Genomic DNA, 25,209 nt, shown 5'->3' with positions numbered 1-25,209 from the left:
AAGGATCTGGCATTGCCATGAGCTGTGGTGTAGGTCTCAGACACAGCTCGGATCTGGTGTTGCTATGGCTGTGGTGTAGATCAGTAGCTACAGATCCAATTTGACCCCCTAGCCTGGGAACCTCCATATGCCTTGGGTGCGGCCATAAAAAAACAAAAAAGACAAAAAAAAAAAAAAAGATATTTCTGTGATTTATGTCAAAGGGTGTTCTGCCTATAATTTCTTTTCTAAGAGTTTTATAGTTTATGGCCTGAAGTTTAGGTCTTTAATCTCTTTTGAGTTTATTTTTGTGTATGGTGTTAGAGAGTGTTCTAATTTCATTCTTTTACATGTAGCTTTCCAGTTTTTCCAGTACCACTTTTTAAAAAGACTGTATTTTCTCTATTGTATATTCTTGCCTCCTTTGTTGTAGATTAATAGTCCACAGGTGCATAGGTTTATTTATGGGCTTTCTATACTGTTCCACTGATTTATGTTTGTTTTTGTGCAAGTACCATATTGTTTTGATGACTGCAGCTTTGCAGTATGATCTGAAGTCAGGGAGCCTAGCTCCTCCAACTCCATTTTTCTTTCTCAGGATTCATCTATTGGGGTCTTTTGTGTTTCCTTACAACTTAGTTTTTTTGTTCTAGTTCTGTGAAAAATGCTATTGGTAATTCAGTTGCTAATATTTTCTTGAGGATTTCTGCATTTATGTTCATCAGGGATATTGGCCTTTAATTTCTTTTCTTGTGTCCTTGTGTGAATTTTGGGGAATGCTGGACATGTAAAATGAGTTTGGAAGAATTCCCTCCTACTTTGAGGAAGAGTTTGAGAAAAACTGGTACTAATTCTTTGAATATTTGGTAGAATTCACCAGTGAAGCTATCCTGGACGTTTTTTTGTTGGGAGGTTTTTGATAGTATGATTCATTCTACTTACTAGTACTTGGTCAATTCAGATTTTCTTTCTTCCTGATTCAGTCTTGGTAGGCAGTATATTTTTATGATTTTTTTTCATCTTTTCTAGATTGTCAAATTTATTGGCACATAATTGTTTACAATAATCTCTTACGATCCTTTGTATTTCTGAGGTGTCATCGATAAAATATCCTCTTCATTTCTGATTTTGAGTCTTCTGTGTTTCTTGGTGAGTCTAGCTAAGTTTTGTTGATTTTGTCTAAAAATTGTTAAAAGTACCAGCTCTTTTTTTTTTCTGGCCATGCCCATAGCATACAAAAGTTCATGGGTTAGAGATAGAACCTGTACCACAGCTGTGAGCCACAGCAGTGGCAATGCTGGATCCTTAACCACTAGATCATCATGGAACTCCAAGAACCAGCTCTTAGTTTCATCTTTTTATATGCTCTTTTTAGTCTTATTTCATTTATTTCCATTCTGATATTTATTTCCTTTTTTCTAGTAACTTTGGGCTTTGTTTTTCTAGTCCCTTGAGGTATAAGGGACTAGAAGGGACTTGAAGGCTTCCTTTTTTCCTGAGGTAGGCATTTACTGCTATGAACTTTCCTCTTAGAACTGCATTCGCTGCATCCCATATTTTGGTATGTTGTATTTTCTTTTCTTTTTTGTCATCTTGTCTTTTTAGGGAAACACCTGTGGCATATGGAGGTTCCCAGGCTAGGGGTTGAATCAGTGCTGTAGCTGCTGGTCTAAACCACAGACACAGCAATGCAGGGCCGAATCACATCTGCGACCTACACCACAGCTCATGGCAACACTGGATCTGTAACCCACTGAGCGAGGCCAGGGATTGAACCTGCATCCTCATGTACATTAGACAGATTCATTTCCACTGAGCCACAAAAGGAACTCCAGCAATATTTTTTCTGATTCATCTCCTAGGATAATGATCATAAAAGCAAATAAACAACTGGGACCTAACTAAACCTAAAAAGTTTTAGCACAGCAAAGGAAACCATAAGCAAAACAAAAAGACAACCCACAAAATGGGATAAAATCTTTGCAAATGAAGGGTTGGACAAGGGATTAATCTCCAAAATATATGAACATCTCATACAGCTTTATATTTAAAGAAATCATTTAAAAGATGGGCAGAAGATCTAAATAGATACTTCTCCAAAGAAAACACAAAGATGGCAAAAAGCAATGAAAAAATGCTCAACATCACTAATTAGGAAACACAAATAAAGCCTACAATGAGGTATCACCTCACACTAATCAGAATGGCCACCATCAAAACGCCTACAAACAATAAATGCTGGAGAAACACAGAAAAAAGGGAACCCTCCTACACTGATAGGAATGTAAATTGACACAACCACTCTGGAAAAAAAGTATGTAGGTTCCTCCAAAAACTAAAAATAGATCTACTGCATGATCTAGCACTCCCACTCCTGGGAATATATCTGGACAAAACAATAATCCAGAAACATACATGCACCCCACTGTTCATTGCAGCACTGTTTACAATAGCCAAGACATGGAGGCAACCTAAATGTCCATTGACAGAGAAGTGGATAAAGAAGATGTGGTACATATATACAATGGAATATTACTCAGCCATAAAGAATGAAATAATGCCAATTGTAACAACATGAATGGACCCAGAGATTATCATACTAAGTAAGTTGGACAGAGAAAGTCAAGTATCATATGACATCACTTATATGTGTAATCTTAAAAAATACTAAATGAACTTATTTACAAAGCAGAAGCAGACATAGAAAATAAGCTTCTGGTTACCAAAGGGGAATGGTAGGGAGGAATTGGGAGTTTGGGATTGGCATATGCAGACTATTGTATGTGGAATGGCTGGTCAACAGGAATCTGCTGTATAGCAGGGAACTCTACTCAATATTTCGTAATAACCTATATGGCAAAAGAATCTGAAAAAGAATGGATAGTTATATGTGTATAACTGAATTACTTTGCTATACAGCAGAAATTAACATATTATAAATCAACTATACTTCAATAATTTTTTAAATGAAAAAAAATATTAGCAAACTAAATTCAACTATACATTAAAAGGATCATGTACCATAATCAAGTGGGATTTATTTCAGGAATGCAAGGATGGTTCAATATATGCAAATCAACATGATATACCACATTAACAAAATAAAGGATAAAAATCATACAGTCATCTCAATGGATCAGAAAAAGCATTTGACTAAATTCACTAACAATTATGATAAAAACTCTCAACAAAGTGGGTGTAGAGTGAACACATGCACGTCAACATAATGAAGGCCACATGTGGCAAGCACATAGCTAACATTATACTCAAAGGTGAAAAGTTAGAAGCTTTTCCTCTAAGATCAGGAACAAGACAAGAAGGCTCTCGTCACTTTTATTCAACACAGTATTGGAAGTTCTAGGCAAAAATAAATAAATAAATAAATAAATAACATCCAAATGAGAAAGGAAAAAGTAAAATGGTCACTGTTTGCAGATGACATGAGATTATATACAAAAAATCAGAAAGTTAAGAATAAACAAATCCAGTAAGGTTGCATGATACAAAGTAAATATATGAAAATAAGTTATGATTCTATACACTAGATAATAAACTATCAGAAATAGAAAGTAAGGGAGTTCCCACTGTGGTACAACAGAAACAAATCCGACTAGTATCTACCCCTAAGGATGCAGGTTTAATCCCTGGCCTCGCTTAGTGGGTTAAGGATCTGGCATTGCTGTGAGTTATGGTGTAGGTTTCAGATCCCAATGCTCAGATCCCACGTTGCTGTGGCTGTGGTGCAGGCTGGCAGCTACAGCTCTGATTCGCCCCCTAGCCTGAGAACTTCCATATGCCACAGGTGTGGCCCTAAAAAAAGCAAAAAAAGAAAAAGTTAAAAAAAAATAAAAAGAACCATTTACAACTGCACAAGAAGAATAAAGTACCCAGGAGTAAATTTAACCAAGGTGATGAAAGATCTGTACACTGATGAAATAGACTGAAGACATAGGTAAATAAAAAAAAATTCATGCTCATAGATTTTAAGAATATTGTTAAAATGTCTATGCTACCTGAAAAAATATACAGATTCATTGCAATCCTTATCAAAATTCCAATGACATTTTTCACACAAGTAAAATAAATAATCTTAAAATTTGTATGGAACCACAAAAGACCCAGACTAGCCAAAGTGATCTTCAGAAAGAAGAACAAAGCTGGAGACATCTCCTTCTTATTTCAAAATATATTACAAGGAAATAATAATCAAAACAGTATAAATACTAATTGTAATAGTAATTAATAATACTAATTGTCATACAAAAACAGAAACAGGTCAATGGATCAGAATCAAGAGCTCAGAAATAAACCCACACATATATGATCAATTTATGACAAAGGACCTAAGACATAATGACATCCAAATCAAAGTATAAATGAGGGAATACCAAGAGTATGCAATGGTGAAAAGACAGCCTCTTCAATAAGTGGTGGTGGGAAAACTGGACAGCCGCATGCAAAAGATGAAACTGAACCACTGTCTTACACCGTACACAAAAATTAACTCAAAATGAATTAAAGATTTGAAGGTAAGACCTGAAACCACCAAACTCCTAGAAGAAAACAGACAGTAAGCCCCTTGACATCAGTCTTAGTGATGGTTTCTTGAATCTGACAACAAAAACAAAGCAACAAAAGCAAAAATAAACAAGTGGAACTACATCAATCTTCTGCAAAGCAAAGGAAATCATCAACAAAATGAAAAGGCAACCTACTGAATAGGAGAAAATACTTTCACATTGTCTATCTGATAAAAAGTTAATATCCTAAATATATAAAGAACACATATAATTCAGCAGGAGAAAAAAATGTGATTTTTTTTTAAGTGGGTAGAGGATCTGAACATTTTTTCCAAAGAGGGCATACAGATGGTCAACAGGTACACGAAAATATACTCAACATCACTAATCATCAAGGAAATGCAAATGAAAACCACAATGAGGTATCATCTCACACTTGTAAGAATGGTTATTATCAAAAAGACCAGGAGTAACAAATGTTGGCAAGGATGTGAAGAAAAGGGAAATCCTGCGCACTGTTGGTGGGAATATAAATTGTGCAGCTTCTACGGAACTAGTAGGGATGGTCCTCAAAAAGTTAATAATAGAACTTCCATATAATTCAGCAATTCCACTTCTGGGTATTTATCCAAAGGAAACAAATGCACTAAAAAAGATAGTCTGTACCCCGATATCTAATGTATCATTACAATAGCCAGGACAAAGAAACAACCCAGGTGCCCACTGATGGATACATGTATAAAGAAAGTGTGCTATATTTATACAATGGAATATTATTCAGACATAAAAAAGGAGATCCTCCTATTTGTGACAACGTAGATGGACCCTGAAGGGCATTATGCTAAGTGAAATATATCAGAAAAATGTAAATACTGTACGATCTCACTTATATGTAGAATCTAAAAAGAAATCCAAACTCATAGATTCAGAGAACAGATTGGGGGTTGGCAAAGGCTGGGAGTAGGAGTGGGCAAACGTATGAAGGTGGGCAAAATGTTTATAAACTTCTGAATAAGTCCTGGGACTATAAGACACAGTGTGATGCCTACAGTTAGTAAGACTGTGTTACATACTTGAAGTTGCTAAGGAAGTAGATCTTAAAACTTCTCAACATGGAAAGAAAATTTTTTTAATAATAAATAAAAACAGAGTGCAATTCAGAACATTGTAACCAACTTTTACCCAAAGGGCATTTGCTGAGGTGGGTAGGTATAAGCTTTGTTTTTCAAAACCTTACATGTTTAGGAAAGGTGAAAGAAAATAAGAGGAATGAGCAGCTTATGAGTATAAATTTAAACATATACTTTTTTTTTTTTTTTTTTTTTTTTGCTATTTCTTGGGCCGCTCCTGCGGCATATGGAGGTTCCCAGGCTAGGGGTCAAATCAGAGCTGCAGCCACCGGCCTACGCCAGAGCCACAGCAACGCGGGATCCGAGCCGCGTCTGCAACCTACACCACAGCTCACGGCAACGCTGGATCGTCAACCCACTGAGCAAGGGCAGGGATCCAACCCTCATGGTTCCTAGTCGGATTCGTTAACCACTGCACCATGACGGGAACTCCTAAACACATACTACAAGCTGTGAGCTGTGGTGTAGGTAACAGATGCGCCTTGGATCCCATGTTGCTGTGGCTGTGGTGTAGGCCAGCAGCTGCAGCTCCAATTTGACCCCTAGCCTGGGAACCTCCATGCCACAAGTGCGGCTGTGAAAAGCAAAAAGAAAAAAGAAAAAACACACACTACATAAAACAACAATATATTCATGCTAGGGTCTGTTTTATAGCAATGGTAGTAAATTGCCACATGCAATAGCATGGATAGGTCTTAGTAGCATGATAGTGAAAAAAACCAAGCCTCAGAAGACTACATCCAGTATAACATCCTTTCTAAAGAGTTTGAAACAAGCAAAACTAAGCAGTACAATATTCAGATAAATGAATATGCATATACATACAAAAATGTATGTTAATGATGAAAATGAAGTTCAGGATAAGAGAAGCAAGGAGCTGCGATGAAGGAGGAGCCCAAAGGTCATGTAAATTCTCAGTCATGTTTTAATGCTTAGGTTGCATAGAGGATTTATGAGCATTCATTGCATTGTTAAAGGATTAAAGAAACATGAAAATTAGAATGGACCAGTAAAATTAGTTCTGAAAATTAGGAATTATGATTACACCATCTTGTGCAACTGAGGGCTAAAATACCATTATATAGATATACAAAGAATGAAGAACAGTCAAGACATTTTTTGAAGAACAACAAAGAAGGTGGAGATTGACCTTACGTTAGATATAGTGTAAAATTATAGTAATGATATCCGTGTGGTGGAGTTCCCGTTGTGGTACAGCATAAACGAATCCCACTAGGATCCATGAGGATGCGGGTTCAAGCCCTGGCCTCACTCAGTGGGTAGGGGCATCCAGCGTTGCCATGATCTGTGGTGTAGATAGCAGACACGGCTTGGATCCTACATTGCTGTGGTGGTGGTGTAAGCCAGCAGCTGCAGCTCCTATTTGACCCCTAGCCTGGGGACTTCCATATGCCACGGGTATGGCCTTAAAAAAAAAAAAAAGCAAAATATTAATAATATCAGTGTGGTTAGTAGTAATATCAGTTATTTAAATTGCATAATAAAGGTACGATTGCAAAATAACACAAATAGTGTGGTTCCATCTACATAAAATTCAAGGCATACAAAACTAAGCACTGTTTTATTTAGCAACACTTACATAAGTAGCATAACTATAAAGCAAAGCAGAAAATTACAATAGCAGTCAGCTTTCAGGGCATCTGGCATTGCTGGTGAGGCATCTCTAAGCTACTGATCATGTTCTCTGTCAACCTGGATGAGATTCACATCATTCTTTTGAATGTACATATAATTTTTACAGTTTAAAAAATGGGAATGAATGAACTGGTGCTAGAATATAGCTGGTGCTAGAAAAATAATGTTTGCAAGCAGAGCATCCATTTTCCTGAGAAATAAGCAGATTTAGAGAACTCACTAACTTAAACCAAAGAAGAATATCCCACTTTTCCATGTGTAAAATTAAAGCTAAGAAGTTTAAAGTTTTACTTTCTGAAAACAATTCTGATTTCACTTGAAGAAATGCCTCCAAACATCAGTGCCACAGGACTACTTAGTGTCTTCGAAGGTACTAAGCTGACAGTGAAACTGATTTCATCAGCTTGAAGCTTGGCTTCCCTGGCTGTTTCTACAGGAGGGCGGGGGAATGTTTTCTTTGTACAAGTGCCCGAAAGCATGTAGCCAGTTATTCTGCAGAAAACTGGACTCATCAATAAAAGACACAGGGCACAAATGACATCTGAGCACAGCCCTCCCCAAAACCTCTGCTGCATGGAAGAGGCCAACAGATCTGGGGTAGGCTGGAGTATGAAATGAGAACTCCCCAGAGAAAACCATGACTTGCAAAGACACATGTACTCCAGTGTTCATTGCAGCACTATTTTCAATAGCCAAGACATGGAAACAACCTAAATGTCCATTGACAAGGGAGTGGATCAAGAAGATGTGGTACATATACACAATGGAATATGACTCAGCCATTAAAAGGAACGAAACACTGGCATTTTTAGCAACATGGATGGACCTAGAAATTATCATGCTAAGTGAAGTCAGTCAGACAATGAGACACCAACATCAGATGCTTTCACTGACATGTGGAATCTGAAAAAAAAGGACAGAATGAACTTCTTTGCAGAACAGATACTGACTCACAGACTTTGAAAAACTTATGGTTTCCAAAGGAGACAGTTTGGGGGGTGGGGAGATGCACTGGGGTTGTTGGATGGAAATCCTGTAAAATTGGATTGTGATGATCATTGTACAACTATAAATGAAATAAATTCATTGAGTAATAAAAAAAGAAAAAAGAACTCCGCTTACAATGGTCATCTGCAAATTCATAGAAGAGTGAGTCCAAAATTTTAGAGCAGGATGAGGCAGACCCTAAGTTTATTGATAGGGAAAACGGATGTCTATAGATGCTTCATGAATTATTCAAGATCATTATGAGGCGAACCCCAAACATGGTTCTAGTATACTTTCTGGTACATAATTCTAAAGACAGATAGAGGCCCTGAAGCAGATGACAAACTCATTGGCACCACTAAGTTTTAATTCCCTTAGGGTAGCAATTAGAAATTTTCTAGAGAGAAAGCTGACTTTATGGTAAAATGAGAGTAGGAAGCCAGAAGCCTGCTGCTTCTGAAAACTAAAACTTCCTCAGAATCTTCTAACTTCTGATTCTCATTCTCAGACCCTTGTACTCCTCTGGGCACAGGTTACCAGAACTCTGTGATAGATCTACAAATGGACATATATTATACACAGGCTGAACAAATAGATGTATATTCTCAACCACTTGATCTGTATATAGAAAGTACCTAAAATGTTACCAACTCACCATTGCCATAAGTGTTTTCTAGATGTTTAAAAGCATATAAAGAACATTAATTTTTAAGACATTGAAAAATCTAGGAATTAAAATTTAAAATCGCTAACTACAAACTTTTCACTTTCGCACAGCATGTGTACAGCTTTACAAATAAGTCATTGTGTTTGATCATCTACTCTTGTTGAATCATAAAAAGTATTTCAACTTTCTAGTTTTCAAGTTTATATTTAATGACTCTTTGATGTATCCTAATTTATTTAGCTATGGTGAATAAAAGAATTCATTTATGGGAGTTCCCACTGTGGTGCAGCGGAAAGGAACCCATCTAATATTCATGAGGATACGGGTTTGGTCCCTGGCCTCTCTCAGTAGGTCAGGGATCTGGCATTGCTATGAGCTGTGGTGTAGGTCACAGGCATGGCTTGGATCCTGCGTTGCTGTGGTGTAGGCCAGCAGCTGTAGCTCTGATTCAATCCCTAGCCTAGGAACTTCCATGTGCCACAGGTACAGTCCCCGTCCCCCCCCAAAAAAGAATTCATTTATTTGCTGAGTTTGCAGGATGAATTTTAAGAATGATACATCTGAATTGTATTTTCTAGGAATAGTCAAGGAAAATGGTCTGCAAGGTCAATGAAAAACCATGATTTTGGACCCAGTAAACTTAGAAGGTATCTGGGATGGAAGATATTTGTCAAAATTTTTCCAGTGAAAAGCCAAACAGGGTCTGAGAAGCTAGACAATGGAACAGGCAAAACAAAGGGCAAAAGCCAAGAGCAAAGAGGCACAAATTGGAAAGAGGCCAGGGGCTCCTGAGAAGAACTTCCTTTTCCAGTGAACATTATCGTGTAAAAAGTTTAAGGAGTCAGTGAAAGTGATCCTTAGAAGAATTCAGGCTCTCTCCTTTTAATATATAATTTTGTCTAATAATTAACCATGTGTATACTAAAAAGCATACTGCCATTTTTTCTTCTGGAATATTTACATGTACTATATTAGAAATATACATAGCTAAAGGCAAATGAAGAAATTACATTTGTTATATTAATTGCAGAAAACACAATTCCTGATTCTTGACTAGCTTGCTCTGCCAAAAGTAAAAGGGGTTAGAATAGTCTATGCAAACTTTTAACAGTACTCTTCCTAAATTTTCAGGCACTTTTACTGGACCTATGACAGAACAGGTTATGTACCTATATATTAGAAGAATGTTTTATTTAGATGATTAGCTAATTCTCACCTTCATATAGAAAACTAACAGTGTGAAGGAACTAACAGATCCAGTCTTTTTTAAGTATAGTTGATTTATGGTGTGATATTAGTTTCAGGTGTACAACATAGTAATTCAATATTTTTATATATTATACTCCATTTAAAGTTATTATAAAATATTGATTATAGTCCATGTGCTGTATGTTACTTCTTTGTGTCTTATTGATTTTATATCTAGTAATTTGTACCTCTTAATCCCCTTCCCCCTCAGCTCTCTCCCTTATACAGTTAGTTCTCTGTATCTCGGAGTCTATTTCTGCTTTTGTTACATTCATTTATTTCTTTCATGTTTTCCACATATAAGTGAAAACATACATTCTTTGTCTTTGGCTTACTTCACTAAGCATATGGGTATATTTCTGAAGGAAATGAAAACACTCTTAGAAAAGAACAGCATTATATACAGTAGCCAAAATATAGAAGCAACCTAATTATCCATCAACAGATGGATGGATAAAGAAGATGTGATATATACTCATATAGATATATGGGCACACACACACACACACAAGAATATTACTCGGCCACAAAAAAAGAATGAAATGTTGCCATTTCAACACTATGAATGGACCTGGAGGGTTTTATGCATAGTGACATAAGTCAGAAATAAACATTCATTCTTAATTTCAGCATCAAGTACTCATCATAAACTTCACTTTACTGGCAAAGTAATAATACAATACTACTATATTCCATAGACACTAACAATAATTAAAATGATTATATTGATGATGCTAATAGTCATAGCTATTATTTTTGTAGTCCTTAATACTATTCAAGGATGCTCTGCATAGGAGTTAGCCTGTATCCTTATATACAATTTGGTGACAACCTTGAGGTTAGGTACTATCTTACATGAGAATCTGGACAATGATAATTTTTACTCAGACAAAGGAAATTTGGCATGTTTACGCATCAGAACTGTTGTAATAACCAATATTTCCAGATCTTCTCACATTTCTTGAGCTAATGAAAACAAACAACTGCATTCAAAACACATGAAAACTGTATGGTGTTGAGTCACTTCTTAGTTTTCCCACTTGGTAATAGAAATGGTATGATAAGGATAAAATGGAATCACAGGGATTTAAGTTCCTAGGATAGTGCTTGTGTCTAGTAGATAACAAACATTTGATGCTAACTCAAAAGTTACAGTTGGAGCATATTTTAGGGAGGATTCTTTGGTCATGAGTGGCAGAAATCCAGTATAAATTGAATTAAGCAAAAACAAATTAACTGAACTGATTCAGGAAACCAGGAGGTTGGAGGGGTGATATTAACATTAGCCATGACTAGACTCGAAGCCTCCAGTATCATCAGCAAAATACCAGCTTTCTGCTAGCTCTGCTTTATTCCACTGACTGCATTCTTAAGCAGGCTCTCTGCACAGTTTGTGATGCCCCCAGCAGCTCAAGGCTTTACCTTCTGTGGGCTTAGTGATAATTCATTAAGTGATCGTTCTACCAGAAGACCTGGTGATCTGATCAAGTCTGGCTCATCTTAGCTGGGGTCAGGGAGGGGATGAACCCTGCCCAGCCCACACGGATGATTCCCCAGAAGAGGAGAGAGATTCTTTTACCAGAAGAAGAGATGCTGGACAAGCAAAACCACAGATTCTAGTATATAGAAACTTTGTATACTTTTCTCCCATGAATGAGGACTACATACATAGTAAGGATGTAAAGAGATTTAGGAGTCAGGACCATCATCTTTTTTTTTTTTTAAGGGCTGCATCTGTGGTATATGGAAGTTCTCAGGATAGGGTCTGAATTGGAGCTATAGCTGACAGCCTAAACCACAGCCCCAGCAACACAGGATCTGAGCCATGTCTGTGACCTATACTGCAGCTCATAGCAATGCTAGATCCTTAACCCACTGAGCAAGGCCAGGGATCAAACCTGCATCCTCATGGATGCTAGTTGGGTTCATTACCTCTGAGCCACAATAGAAACTCCAGGGCAATCATAATTTGGAATGTCACATTCTCCTGTATGCTTATAGATACCGAGACTACCGTGACCCTCCTCATTCACTGGTGCCCTATGGCTACACACTGCAGTTCTGGCATGTCCTAGCAGCCCGACTGGCTTTTATCATTGTTTTTGAGGTAAGTTTTGCCAACCAATTCCTGTATTTCCTTTGACACAATGAAGAAACTAGAAGTAACAAATGACCATAAGTTATGAGAACTTTCAATGTGATTATATATGTCCAGAAGTAGGATAGTAATAATTTCTCATCTTTTTATTCTCTTCTTCTCCTTAAAGTTCTTATATTTTAGAGTAAGTAAAGCCCACTATTGATTGTTAATGGGTAAGTCAGGAATCATTGGTTCTAAGTTTAAGAACCATGGTCATAAAATACTAAAGTTCAGAAAAATGGCAGTCTCTCCACCCCCACTCCCAGAGCTTCTGATACATACTGTTCACAATTTGCTTCTCACAACCTCCATGATGAGTCTCATGCAGGTGTTCAAGGAAACATTGAACTGCATGTTACAAGTGGTACCCTCTTGTTGTGTATCACCATGACATTACTTATGAATTTATAAAATATAATCTACCTAGTAATGCCTGTATTGAGTGTCACTAAAAATCCATCTATTTTCTTTTAGTCTTTAAGAAAATCGCTACTAAAAATAGTTGACATTCCTATATCTGTACCCATAAATGGAAATTTCATCTCCCTTGTCACACATATTAAAGCCAGACCAATGCAGGTGAAGGCTGCCTCTTGGTTCAGGCTAGAAGTTTCTTATTCAGGCATACCTCAGAGATTTGTGAGCTTGGTACCTGACTCCTCCCAATAAAGCAGTTAGCAAACCAAGGAGCATTTTAAAATATTTTCTTAAAATTTTCCCAACAACACCCATCCTGTGGATGAGGGAATTGAGGCACAGAGTGACTTATCCTCAGATGAACAGATGGCTCTTATACAGTAAAAGTAGAGCTGGAATTCAAACCTGGGCTTTCTGACTACAAAGTATATTCCAGGTCTCCCTTGCCTTCTCTGGCCATTGTTTCTCCCCCTTCTTTCCTGAGTCCTCATCTCATTTCCTGTGTGGTGCCATCACATGAGGTTCAGTCCTCATCTATTCCTGGGACTTTCTTTTCTCACACACACCTCCCCTAGCCTCATTCCACTTTCCAGACACTCCAGAGCCTCCGCATCCCTGTTCTGGACCAGCTCCCAGAGCTCTTCCCAACTAAGGGTGCACAATAGACCTGACTCTGTTGTATTCTCCCCTGTGTTTTTAGCACCTCGTGTTTTGTATAAAGCACCTCATTTCATATCTGATCCCAGACCTCCCAAAAGATCTAAGGGATCGAATGAGAAGAGAGAAGTACTTGATTCAGGAGATGATGTATGAAGCAGAACTGGAGCGTCTCCAGAAGGAACGGAAGGAGAGGAAGAAAAATGGAAAAGCACACCACAATGAGTGGCCGTGACCAGGTCGGTGAGAGGGGGACTTTCAACTCCCTGAATCAAGGCTTGGCCTAGTTCTCACTTTAGAAACTTCAAAAAAAAAATCCTTTAGAAACTTCAAAAAACCAAAAACAAAACAAAAAAAAACAGCTTGTTTCTTTAATTGCAAGTTTCATTTGGTCTTCCCTTTGTACCCAACTCCAGCCTCCATGTCACAGTCTGGCCTGGCTGCCAAGGTCTTCATGAATTGGCCTAGGTGTTCGTATTCCCTGAAATAAACCTTCCTCTCCCTTCCACTCCAGCCTGGCTATTCTTTTTAATCAGAAAGAAAGGACATGTTACCCTGAGAATGTTAAATTCACCTTTTCATCTCACCTAAGATGGCCTTCCCTCTATCACCCATTTATTACCTCCTCTCAGGCTGATCCATGTCATGCTACACCCCCTTAAGGAGGTTTCCCCAGACTCATCAGCCCATTGACAGTCCTTATAAACATCTGTTTAATGCATCAGTACCATATGTATTGACGAGCATTGACATGTATTGCTCATTTATTATTTTCAAAGAGTTATTAGGTTTCCCTAGCATAACTGTAAGCATCTTTAGGAAATCTCTATGGACTGAACTTGATCCTTCCATACCTATTAAATGCACATACATTTTAATTGATGAACACTTTGATGAATTAAACTTAAAAATATTGCAAGAAAGATCCATAATGTTCCCACATATTTTATGAGAAAGCTCTTCTGAAACCTTCTCTCTGGCAAGGCAATTACTCTCTGTGTGTCCTTGGACAAGTCACATCACCTCTCTGGTTTCTTCAATGATGAAATGAACGTTCAGTTTTAATACTCTGCTAATCTAATATTACAGCCTTTCTTTTGCCTTACTTGTCCTCATTCTTCTCTCTCCACTTGTTTGAAGACAAACTTTGAAAACATTTTCCAAAATTTGGCCTCCAAAAGAAAAATGTGACATACAGGGGTAAAAGTATGCTTTAGGTTACAATGTGGCAGATATCTACAGAGATGTTTGTTGTTAAATTAGTAAAGTTCTCTCAATCCAGATCTGTGTTAAGAACCTGGGAGGCAGTTATAAGTTGGATATATGGGTGGACTTGGAGGAAATCACCTAGACCTCAGGCCACCATGGGGATACGGTGGTATTTAGAGGTTCAACATGGTCCCACCCCATTCCAAAGTAGGCCTTAGCTTCACTAAAGGCAAGAAATGTTTTGCTACTTAGTCATGCTGCCATTTCCAAGATCCACCATTTGGTTAGAAACTTAAGGAAAATTACCTAATTTTTCCAAGTCTGCCTATTTGGTGTGGAAAACTATAAGGGGTTTTCAGTATTGTTAAATATCCTTTTATAGTCCAGCAGATTCTAGTTCTGGCTTTTCCATTCTCTATCTGGAGTGGCACATTCCCCTGGATTCAGTTTTCACATTTGCGAGAGAAAAGGTGTTGGAGTAAACAATACTTTAAGACCCTATTTGGTGTGAATCTTCTGGGATTTTAGAATTTGCTCCAAGCCCCTGCACTGCCTTCCCATTCTGATTGCTTCTTCTCTGGAGAGAAAGGCTAACTGTCCAGATGGCCTGAGTTGGAGTAGGAAGCGGGCATTAGTGAAGAGAACTGCTCCCAGGAGCTCCAGTGCCCAGAGACCAAGGCACAGTGGTGGATTATGCACACCTGGAGCTGTGCTGTGTTGCCTGCCGGTCCCATCACACCTGGGAGTTCCTTACGGCCTCATCTCATCATGAGCTGCTTTCTCCCAGAGGAGGCCATCTCTAAATTTTACTTGAAAGGATAGTTTTTGTCTCTATTTTTCCCAGAGTTGGCAGGATGTCACCCTCCTTCAGGCTGCCTTTCTGACAGTCTGTTCTTCTGTAAAGCAGACACAATACTATTTATACCACCCCGATGGGGTTCAGGGTTACTCATTCTTCGAAAGTCTTTGATTCACCCTCAGTGCAGATCATTGCACATCGTGTCCTTGAAGCCATCATGTGTACTTAAGATTTTTTTTTTTTCTTTTTACAGCCACACTAGCTGCATACGGAAGTTCTTGGGCAAAGGGTGGAATCAGAGCTGCAGCTGCCAGCCTACACCATAGCCACAGCAGTTAGGGATCCGAGCTGTGTCTGCGACCTACAGCACAGCTCATGGCAACACCAGATCCTTAACCCACTGAGCGAGGCCAGGGATCAAACCTGCATCCTCACCAACACTATGTCAGGTTCTTCACCTGATGGGCCATGATTGAAACTCCTTAGGATTTTAATACATTCTTTTTTCCCCCAGGTAACGGTTTGTTTCCAAGCCAAGGACCTGAACTCTGTTTACTCCTCCCGGCTGTGCAAAAGCACATTCCAGTGAATGACTAAAATGCAACCGCAGTGCATGTCGCCGACGTTGGCAGCAGCAGGGGGGGTGGTCAGCACCCTTAAAGGACTGCCTGGGAAACCACGCTGCTGTGAAACCACGTTGCAGCCCAGCACACAAATGCTCTCTGTCCCTACACCATTCTTGACCAAGCAAGCATGCACATCATGGGCAGTTCCATTCTCAAGTTTTTAAAACCAAGGGGAACTTGTATATGGGGCCTGTTTTTCAGCCTGTTTGCTACCTTTTTTGCATTCTGTCCCATGTGAATTTTACAGACACTGGGCTAAAAAGGGTATTCGGACACTCACTTGGACACACATTCCTAGAATGTCATCATGTGGTCCTTATTCCACGTCACCAAACAAGACCCTGTTTACAACTTTTTCTTTTTTTTTTTTAATTTCAGATCTTTCTGAGGAGATTATTATATATGACATATCTATAGCTATGTGTATGGCCATAGATGTATTTCTGTGTGTACATATGTATAGTCATGTATTCTTACATATGTACAGACAAATACAGAGATATATAAAGTACATAGAACTTCCTTACTTGTAAATAGCCAAAAGGTACTGACATGAATGATGGATTTTCACATTTAAATAGTCATCAACATGAAGCCATGATTAATGCTTGTATAATGTGATGCAATAAAATTTCAAATAAATTTATGCACATGGAATATTTTTAGCCGGGTCTTCTGAAATTCTGTTGTATTTTCTTCTCATAGAATAAGTGGAATCTTAGAGTACTATCTTTAAGGAAAGTCTGTCATTCCCAAACACTCCTAAGAAATCACTTCATCCTTCAGAGAGACTACATTTTTTACATTTTTTTTCCTAACCCATCTTTTCCATGTTGCTTCCATGCTACCTTCTTTGGGTACCAAGCTAAGTAGAAGTCACTCATAATAGTTGGAAGATGCCCCTGGTGCACTCTGCTGAGGAAATATGAGCTACAACCAATGATACTTATGATGCTTTTGATTCCCTTGCCTGCTAGTAAGCTCTGCTAATCCTAGCAAAGGGACTGTCCAGGAGGGAAAGGACAGGGGTTGGAGGAGCAAAAGGGGAGAGTGTTTCTAAGCAATGTCTATTATTGGAAAGTTGTAATTACTCTTCTTCCAGAGACTGTAGAACTTGCCCTTGAATTATGTCATCACCTTGCCTATGCCAGTCAGTCGGGAAAAGGGGAGTGCACCCATTATCTTATTCATCAAACTCTGTTTCATTTTGGCCATAGGTTCACATGCTGATGGATTCCCAAAGACCTTAGATATCCCCTTATATGAGAAGAATTGGTCAGAGTGGCTTTGGGCAGGCTACAACTTCAGCTGTTTCATAGTTCCATCTTACAGTACTCTTTCTAACCTGCCATTCCTGAGAGTGAAATACAGTTAACCCACAGATTTAAACTGCAAGAGTCCTTTATAAGCAAGTTTTTATTTTCCCAATAAATACGTACTACAGTACTACAGGACCTGCACTAGGTTGAATCCATGAACCATGGACATGGGGGGCCAACTATAAAGTTATATGTGGAGTTCCCATCATGGCTTAGTTAGAAAACTTGACTAACATCCATGAGGACACAGGTTTGATCCCTGACCTCGCTCAGTAGGTTAAGGATCCGGTGTTGCTGTGAGCTATGGTGTAGGTTACAGACATGGCTTGGATCCTGCATTGCGGTGGCTGTGGTGTAGCCTGGCGGCTACAGCTCCAATTGGACCCCTAGCCTGGGAACCTCCATATGCTGCGGGTGCGGCCCTAAAAAGACAAAAAGACAAAAAAAAAGTTATATGCAGATGTCTGACTGCCATGAGGATTGGCACCTATAACTCTGCATTGTTCAAAGGTCAACTGTACTAACCCTGGCAAAACCTAAAGAGATGTATTTTATGGGAGCTGAAGACAAGATGCCATTAGCAGAGTTCTATTTTCAATCATGGCCCCAATAAGTCTGTCAAGTATTTCACACCAGCTCTAGTAAGAGGAATTTCCATGCAAAGTCTCAATAGATGAAATACAAAGTGATGCTCCCAAAAAACAACCAGCTCTACTGTCCCAGCAGTCAGTAGCTTTTTTGTGACTTTAGCTCATTATGCCTGAAGTTCTACCCCAAGCATCATGGCCCAAGAGGTTCTTGGATTTGACAAGTCAATAGCTTCTCTCCTACTCCTTTTGGGGGGGAGAGGGGCAGGGGTAGGGAAAGGGATGTATACTCCTCCTTGGGTTTGGAATGGGCCATGAACTTTGAGAGCTAGGTAGAAGATCACCCAATGCACTGGTCAGGATAAGGAAGTAAACATTTAAGTACCACTTTCTACCTGGTATGAACAACTCTATAGCCAGAAGTGTTTTTGCCCATGGAATTCTGCCTTTGCTATTTCAAGTGCCTCTGGCAGTCACAATTCCTAATACATTTCTAGCATATACTTCTTTTCAATACTCCTTCATCTCTTCCTTCCAGCATAATGAATACATTTATTCATCCTCCCTATTTTTGGTACAAGGTACATCTTAAGATATTTTTAGGTTTGCAGAGGGAGAAAGGCAAAGAAGCTTGTAGAGGGGAATTTCTGAGGGTATTTGTAAGAAATCAAGTGTTGGAAGTGACATCGCCAAAATAGCAACAAAGGTAGTTCCTGACTTCCCTTCCAATCCCAGGAAGAAAACTGACAACTCTTTGTGGACAAGACTCATGGAAAAAACCCTAGAACCCTGAAAACCTGTTTCAGGGTGAAACCAAGTCGTCAGGGACTCCTGGGCACAAAAGCCTTTCTGTGTCCCATATTTCTTGTTTTTAGGAAATAGGCTTCATTCCATCTCCATGACCTTCCCCGAGTTCCAAAGGGTAGGTTCAAACAGTTGTTAATCAAGGAAGGGAGGGAGTGCAGAGACAAGGGAGCAACAGTCAAGAAACAATAGTGCAGACTTGGGGTAGGGTCCTGGTTCCCTCTCACGGGATACACACTAAAAATACCTTTGAGTTATTCTGCAGAACTAAAACCCCCAATAATTGAAGATGTTAACTACTTGATGAAAAATTCTTCATTCCAGAAAGTCCTACACTGTATCTCAAGTATCATCAGGGCCAGTCCTGGGGCCACTAAACATCAGCTTTGAAGAAGATGCAAGTTAGCATCTACCCTAACCCTTACCTTTGGCCCTTTTCTATTTTTCTACTCTCATACTATAAAATCTCTTCCTATTCTCTCCCAGAGGAGGGCATAGTCTTTAGAGCAGTATCCTACTGTGGCCTCCTATGCCTGGAAAAAATATAAAAGCTATTCACTTCTCCTTCACCCAAAATTCTGTCTCTGTATTTCTATTTGGCACTGGTGGACAAAGGCCAAATCTTGACAACAAGGGGAGGCTGAAGTGTCCCTCTGCACCAGAGACCAAAACATACAGCATTAGAAGGTAAGAGGAATGGCTACATGCTGATCATATACCCTTCCTCCAGGCCAGCACACCACCACATTGAGAGGTTCTCCTCTAACTAGGATTCCTCTATTGGAACATGAGAGGCCAGGGTACGTATCTAGCCCCCACATTGTTGTGGGTCACTCCATGGGAGCCCCCACTTTCATCTCACCCGACAATTATAAGAAAGTCTTGACCACTAGTAATGTGTGATGGAGAAAGGAGGAGGGGCTTGCAACAACTAGCACTTGGATCTTGGCAGACCAAACTCTTACCTGTAGAGCTCAATGAGCAGTCCAAATGAGAGGCTTTGCTCATCTGCAGAGCCAAGACCAGGGAACTTAGTGGGATGTAGGTCTGCCTGACTCAGGTCCTCAAACAAAGATCCTTTCTAGCGCTGGATCTTGATCTGTCCCATCCAGGAAGGAAGCTGAGTAACAGACCAGCCCACTACTGAGTATAGCTCCTAGCACCCCCTAACTAGAAAAACTGGAAACTCCACAGCTCAGCAATCCTTGAGCAGGGTATGGCAGGCTGAGCTGATAATCTGCAGAGCAAACCTATGTGACCATAGGGCCAGGGAAGTTGGAGGGTAGATAGATTGAATCAAGACCACAAAGAGCCTTGCCAGGCTTGGAGGTGTCCTGGGCTCCACTCAGGCAGGGGGACTAATTCATAGCCTCACCCACTAGTGAGTATAGCTCCTAGCCCCTCCTGACCAGAAAATTTGATTAGGAACAACTTAGAGGAGCAGCTTGGAGCTATGCCTTCCCATTTCACCCAGGCAAAGGAGTTTAATCATCACCTTAACCACTGCTGACTATAGTTCCTTACCAGAAAGCCTGGCCAAAATACCTGGAAACTGCATAGCTCAGCAACACTCAAATAGAAAGTATGGCAGGCAGTAATGACCAACTGCAAAGCAAAGCCAGTGGCCCTATTTGGTTAGGGAACTTAGGGCATGGTTTGACTTGAGTCAAGACCACAAAGAGACTTTCCAGTCTTAGAGCCTATTCTCTCTGCCTGGGAAGGAAAACTATTTTGTTGCTCACCCATTGTTCAATCAGCAATCAGCCTTTCCAACCAGGAAATTAATTAGAGCACACTGGAAGCTATGCAGCCCACCCAATGGCCTTGCTTACAGTGGCGTAGGAATAGAGAACACAGACCCTGGCTTTCTCCATCTGCAGAGAAAAAGCTTGTCTGATTCAGATCCCCAAATAATGAGATGTGCAGGCACTAGAGCGTGACCTGCTGCCATGCCAAGGCAGGGAAGCTAGTTCATAGTTTCATCAACTGCTGAGTATGGTACCCAGTTCCAACTATATAGGAAGCCTGATCAGAGAACTCGGGCAACCAGAGAGCTCATCCTACAGCCTCACTTAGGCAGGGAAGAGTGCCATAAGTCCTTTCCAACTGTTTTGAGTCAGTGGTATCCACTCTAGACCACAGTTTGAGTAGTGGGGTCACCTGAAAATACACCCTAATAGCAAACCACACCTGCCTAAAGATGTTACCAGCAGACATACTCGAAAATCCAAATTGAGCTGACTGCCAAAGAACTATCTCTGCCAAAGTGAACCTGTAAAGTGTGGACTTGGTAACTGCAGATATCAACATAAAGAATCAAAAATCAGAGTTCCCGTCATGGCACAGTGGTTAACAAATCTAACTAGGAACCATGAGATTGCGGGTTTGATCCCTGGCCTTGCTCAGTGGCAAAACCAGTGTTGCTGTGAGCTGTGGTGCAGGTCGCAGACTTGGCTCAGATCCCGTGTTGCTATAGCTCTGGCATAGGCCAGCAGCTACAGCTCCAATTAGACCCCTAGCCTGGGAACCTCCATATGCTGTGGGAAGCGGCCCTAGAAAAGGCAAAAAGACAGAAAAAAAAACAATCAGGTAAATATGTAAACATGACACTACTAGATTTCCCATCATGGCTCAGCAGCAACAAAACCAAAGAGGATCCATGAGGATGCAGGTTTGATCCCTGGCCTCACTCAGTGGGTTAAGGATTAGGTATTAACATGAGCTATGGTGGAGGCTGCAGATATGGCTCAGATTCTGTGTGGCTGTAGCTATGGTGCAGGCCGGCAGCTGTAGCTCCAATTCGACCCCTAGCCTGGGAACTTCCAAATGCTGTGGGTGTGGCCCTAAACAAAGATAGTGCAGAAGAAGGAATCAATGTCCTAGAGGACAGGACATTTGAAATTATCCAGTCAGAAGAGCAAATAGAGAAAGGAAATGAAAAAGAGTGAAGAAAGAATATGTGGTTTACAGAACACAATTAAAAGAAACACTATTTGCATTATGGGAATTTCAGAAGAAGATAAAGAAAAAAGTACAGAAAGCATATTTAAAGCAATAATGGCTAAAAACCCCTCCAACTGGGGAAAAGAAATGGACATCCAGATTCATGTGGCTCAAAATCCCCAAATAGGTGAACCCAAGTAGGGCTACACCAAGACACATTATAATTAAATTGTCAACATGAAAGACAAAGAATTTTGAAAGCAGTGAGAAAAAAGAGTGGAACTACATTCAAGAGAGCTCCCATAAGACTATTGACAGATTTCTCAACATAAACTTTGCATGCTAGGAGAGAATAGAATGATATATTAAAAATATTGAAAGAAAAAAATGTCAACCAAGAATTCTACACCTGGCAGAGTTGTCCTTCAGAAATAGACAGATAAAGACTTTCCCAAACAAACAAATGCTGAGAAAGCTCATTACCATTTGACCTGCCTTACAAGAAATCCTAAAGGAAGTTCTTTGTATGAAGTAAAAGGACACTAATTAACATCATAAAAACACATGAAGGTAGCATAAAACTCACTGGAAATGTTAAATATATAGTCAAAGAAAGATCCCATAATATGGCAATGGTGGTTCATGATGCATTTTTTTAAATGTAGTAAGAAAAAAAACCCATAACTACAATAATCTGTTAATGGATACACTATAAAAATATGTAAATTGTAACCAATAACCTAAAATGTGGGGAAGAAAGTAAAAAATGTAAAATTTAGGAATGCCATCAAAGTTAAATCATTATTAGTTTAAAACAGTGTTTTAAAATTTTAAGGTATTATATGTAAGCCTAACGGTAACCACAAGGGAAGAATCTGTATTAATGTCTCACACACACACACTGTGATAAAGAAATAAAGCATGATAGCAAAAAAAAAAAAAAAATCAAAACACACACAAAAGAAGACAGCAGTAAGAAACAGGGAAAAGTGGATCTGCAAAACCTCCGTAAAATAATTAACAAACTGGCAATAGCAAGAAATGCCTACGAATATTTACTCTAAATACAAACTGATTGAATTCTCCAGGCAAAAGACATATAATGACTAAATGGATAAACACCCATAGAGTGAGAAGGGTGGAAATAGATCTTTCAGCAAATGTTAAAAAAAAAAGACACCCATAGAGTGAGAAGGGTGGAAATAGATCTTTCAGCAAATGTTAAAAAAAAAAAACAGGCAAGCAGGGAGAGCTATATAATGATAAAGGGGTCAACTTAATAAGAAGATATAACAAAGTAAATATTTGCATCTAATATCAGGGCACCTAAAAAATACAAGCCAAAAAGTAATACAACTAAAAGGAGAAATAAATAAAAAGAAATATAATAATAGTTGGGGACTTTAATAGCCACTCTCAACAAGATCAATCATCCAGACAGAATCAATAAGGAAACAGGTTTGAACAATACTATAGACCAAATGAACCTAACAGCCATATATAGAACATTCTGTCTGACAACAGCAGAATACACATTTTTCACAAGCACATATAGAACACTTTCTAGGATAAACCATATATTATTTCACAAAACAAATCTTTCCAAGGTCTAGGAAATTGAAATCATACCAAGTATCTTCTCTGATCACAATGGGATAAAAATAGGAATCAATAAGAAGAAACTGAAAAATTACAACACTATCCTCAACAACCCATGCATTAAGTAAGAAATTACAAGGAAAGTAATAAAATCTCTTGAAACAAAAATGGAAACACAACACAACAAAATTTACAGAATGCAGCAAAAGCTGTTCTAGAGGAAAGTTCACAGCAATAGATGCCTATGTTAATAAACAAGAATGATTTCAAAACAATCTAACTGTACACCTAAACAAACTAGAAAGTGAGGACCAAGCTGAGCCCAAAACTAGCAGAAGGAAGTAAGACTAGAGCAGAAATAAATAAAATAGAGAACAGGAAAACAATAGAAAAAGTAAACTAAGAGTTGTTTCTTTGAAAAGACAAACAACACTGAGAAAGTTTTAGTTAGATTAACCAAAGGAAAAACGGGGAGGAACCAAATTAATGAAATTATAAATTAAAAAGGAGGCATTGCAATTGATACTACAAAAATACAAAAGATCGTAGGAGGCTATGATGAACAACTAATGGCAATAAGTTGGACAACCTAGAAAAATGGAAAAATTCCTATAAACGTAATACAACCTACCGAGACTGAGTCAGGAAAACAGAAAATCTGAATAGACCAATTACTAGTAAGAGATTGAATCAATAATCAAGAATTTCCTGATGAAGAAAACCCCAGGACCAGATGTCCTTACTGGTGAATTTTACCAAACACTTAGAAAAGAATTCATGCCAACCCTTATAAAACACTTCCACAAAATCAAAGCGGATGGAACACCCCCAAACTCATTTTATGAAACCAACATTCCCCTGATATCAAAGCCAGAAAGGGACACTACAAAAAAATAAAACTACAAGCCAATGTCCCCAGTGAATATAGATGCAAAAATCCTTAATAAAATTATAGCAAACCAAATTGAGCAGCACATGAAAAGCATCATTCACCATGATCAAGTTGGATTTATCCTTGGAATGCAAGGATGGTTCCACATACATGGATCAATAAATAGGATACATCATATGAATATAAAGAAAGAAAAAGTACATGATCATTTTAATAAGTGCAGAAAAGGCCTTTGACAAAATTCAATGTCCATTCATTATGTAAGTTCTTAACAACTTGGGCACAGAAGGAATGTGCCTCAACATAATAGAGACCATATATGAAAAGGCCACAGCTAACAACATATTTAATAAGAGGTTAAAAGCTTTTCCTTTAAGATCAGGAAAAGACAATGACGTCCACTATCACAACTCCTATTCAACATAGTAAAGGAAGTCCTAGACATACCAATTAGACAAGAAATAAAAAAGCATCATAATTGGAAGGGAAGAGGTAAAACTAAATAGACATTCTACGAAGCCACCATCACCCTAATACCAAAAACCAAAGATGCTACCACAAAAAGGAAATCATAGGCCAATTTTATCTTTGATGAATATAGATGCAAAAATTCTCAATAAAATTTTATCAAACTATATACAACACATAAAAAAGATCATTTACCATGATCAAGTGGGATTCATCCCAAGTTCACAAGTATGGTTCTACATATGCAAATCAATGAATGTAATACATGACATTAACAAAAGCCAAAAACTACATGATCATCTCAATAGATGACAGAAAAAAGCATTTGACAAAATCCAACATCCATTCATGATTATTCATGATTAAAAACTCTTACCAAAGTGGGTTTAGAGAGAAAATATCTTAACATCATAAAAGCCATGTATGACAAACCCACAGCTAATATAACACTCAAAAGAGAAAAGCTGAAAGATTTCCCACTAAAATCTGGAACAAGACAAAGATGCCCACTTTTATTCAACATAGTATTGGAAGTCCTAGCCACAGCAATCAGACAAACAAA

The 25,209-nt window shown here is 38.7% G+C and overlaps 2 protein-coding genes across 9 annotated transcripts in view; one reads left to right on the top strand and one right to left on the bottom strand.

The window, feature by feature from the left end:
* Positions 1-17,585, top strand: part of ANO4 (anoctamin 4) — a 437,454-nt gene extending 419,869 nt beyond the window's left edge. For 3 of the 8 annotated variants that reach the window (XM_013998028.2, XM_021092702.1, XM_021092701.1), the window contains 3 exons: positions 12,189-12,294; positions 13,445-13,640; positions 15,924-17,583. In XM_013998028.2, the coding sequence (XP_013853482.2) occupies positions 12,189-12,294; positions 13,445-13,636 (298 nt within the window). In that variant the 3' untranslated portion in view covers positions 13,637-13,640; positions 15,924-17,583. Of the gene's footprint in view, positions 1-12,188; positions 12,295-13,444; positions 13,641-15,923 lie in introns of all 8 variants that reach the window. The other 5 variants (XM_021092699.1, XM_021092697.1, XM_021092698.1 and 2 more) reach the window with 4 other exon arrangements.
* Positions 1-25,209, bottom strand: part of SLC5A8 (solute carrier family 5 member 8) — a 115,364-nt gene that overhangs the window by 18,888 nt on the left and 71,267 nt on the right. The window lies entirely within an intron of this gene.

Source organism: Sus scrofa, chromosome 5 (genome assembly GCF_000003025.6).
Source record: "Sus scrofa isolate TJ Tabasco breed Duroc chromosome 5, Sscrofa11.1, whole genome shotgun sequence".
NCBI lineage: Eukaryota > Metazoa > Chordata > Mammalia > Artiodactyla > Suidae > Sus > Sus scrofa.
Note: the sequence above shows the minus strand (reverse complement) of the source record. Positions and strands in the feature narration are given on the sequence as shown.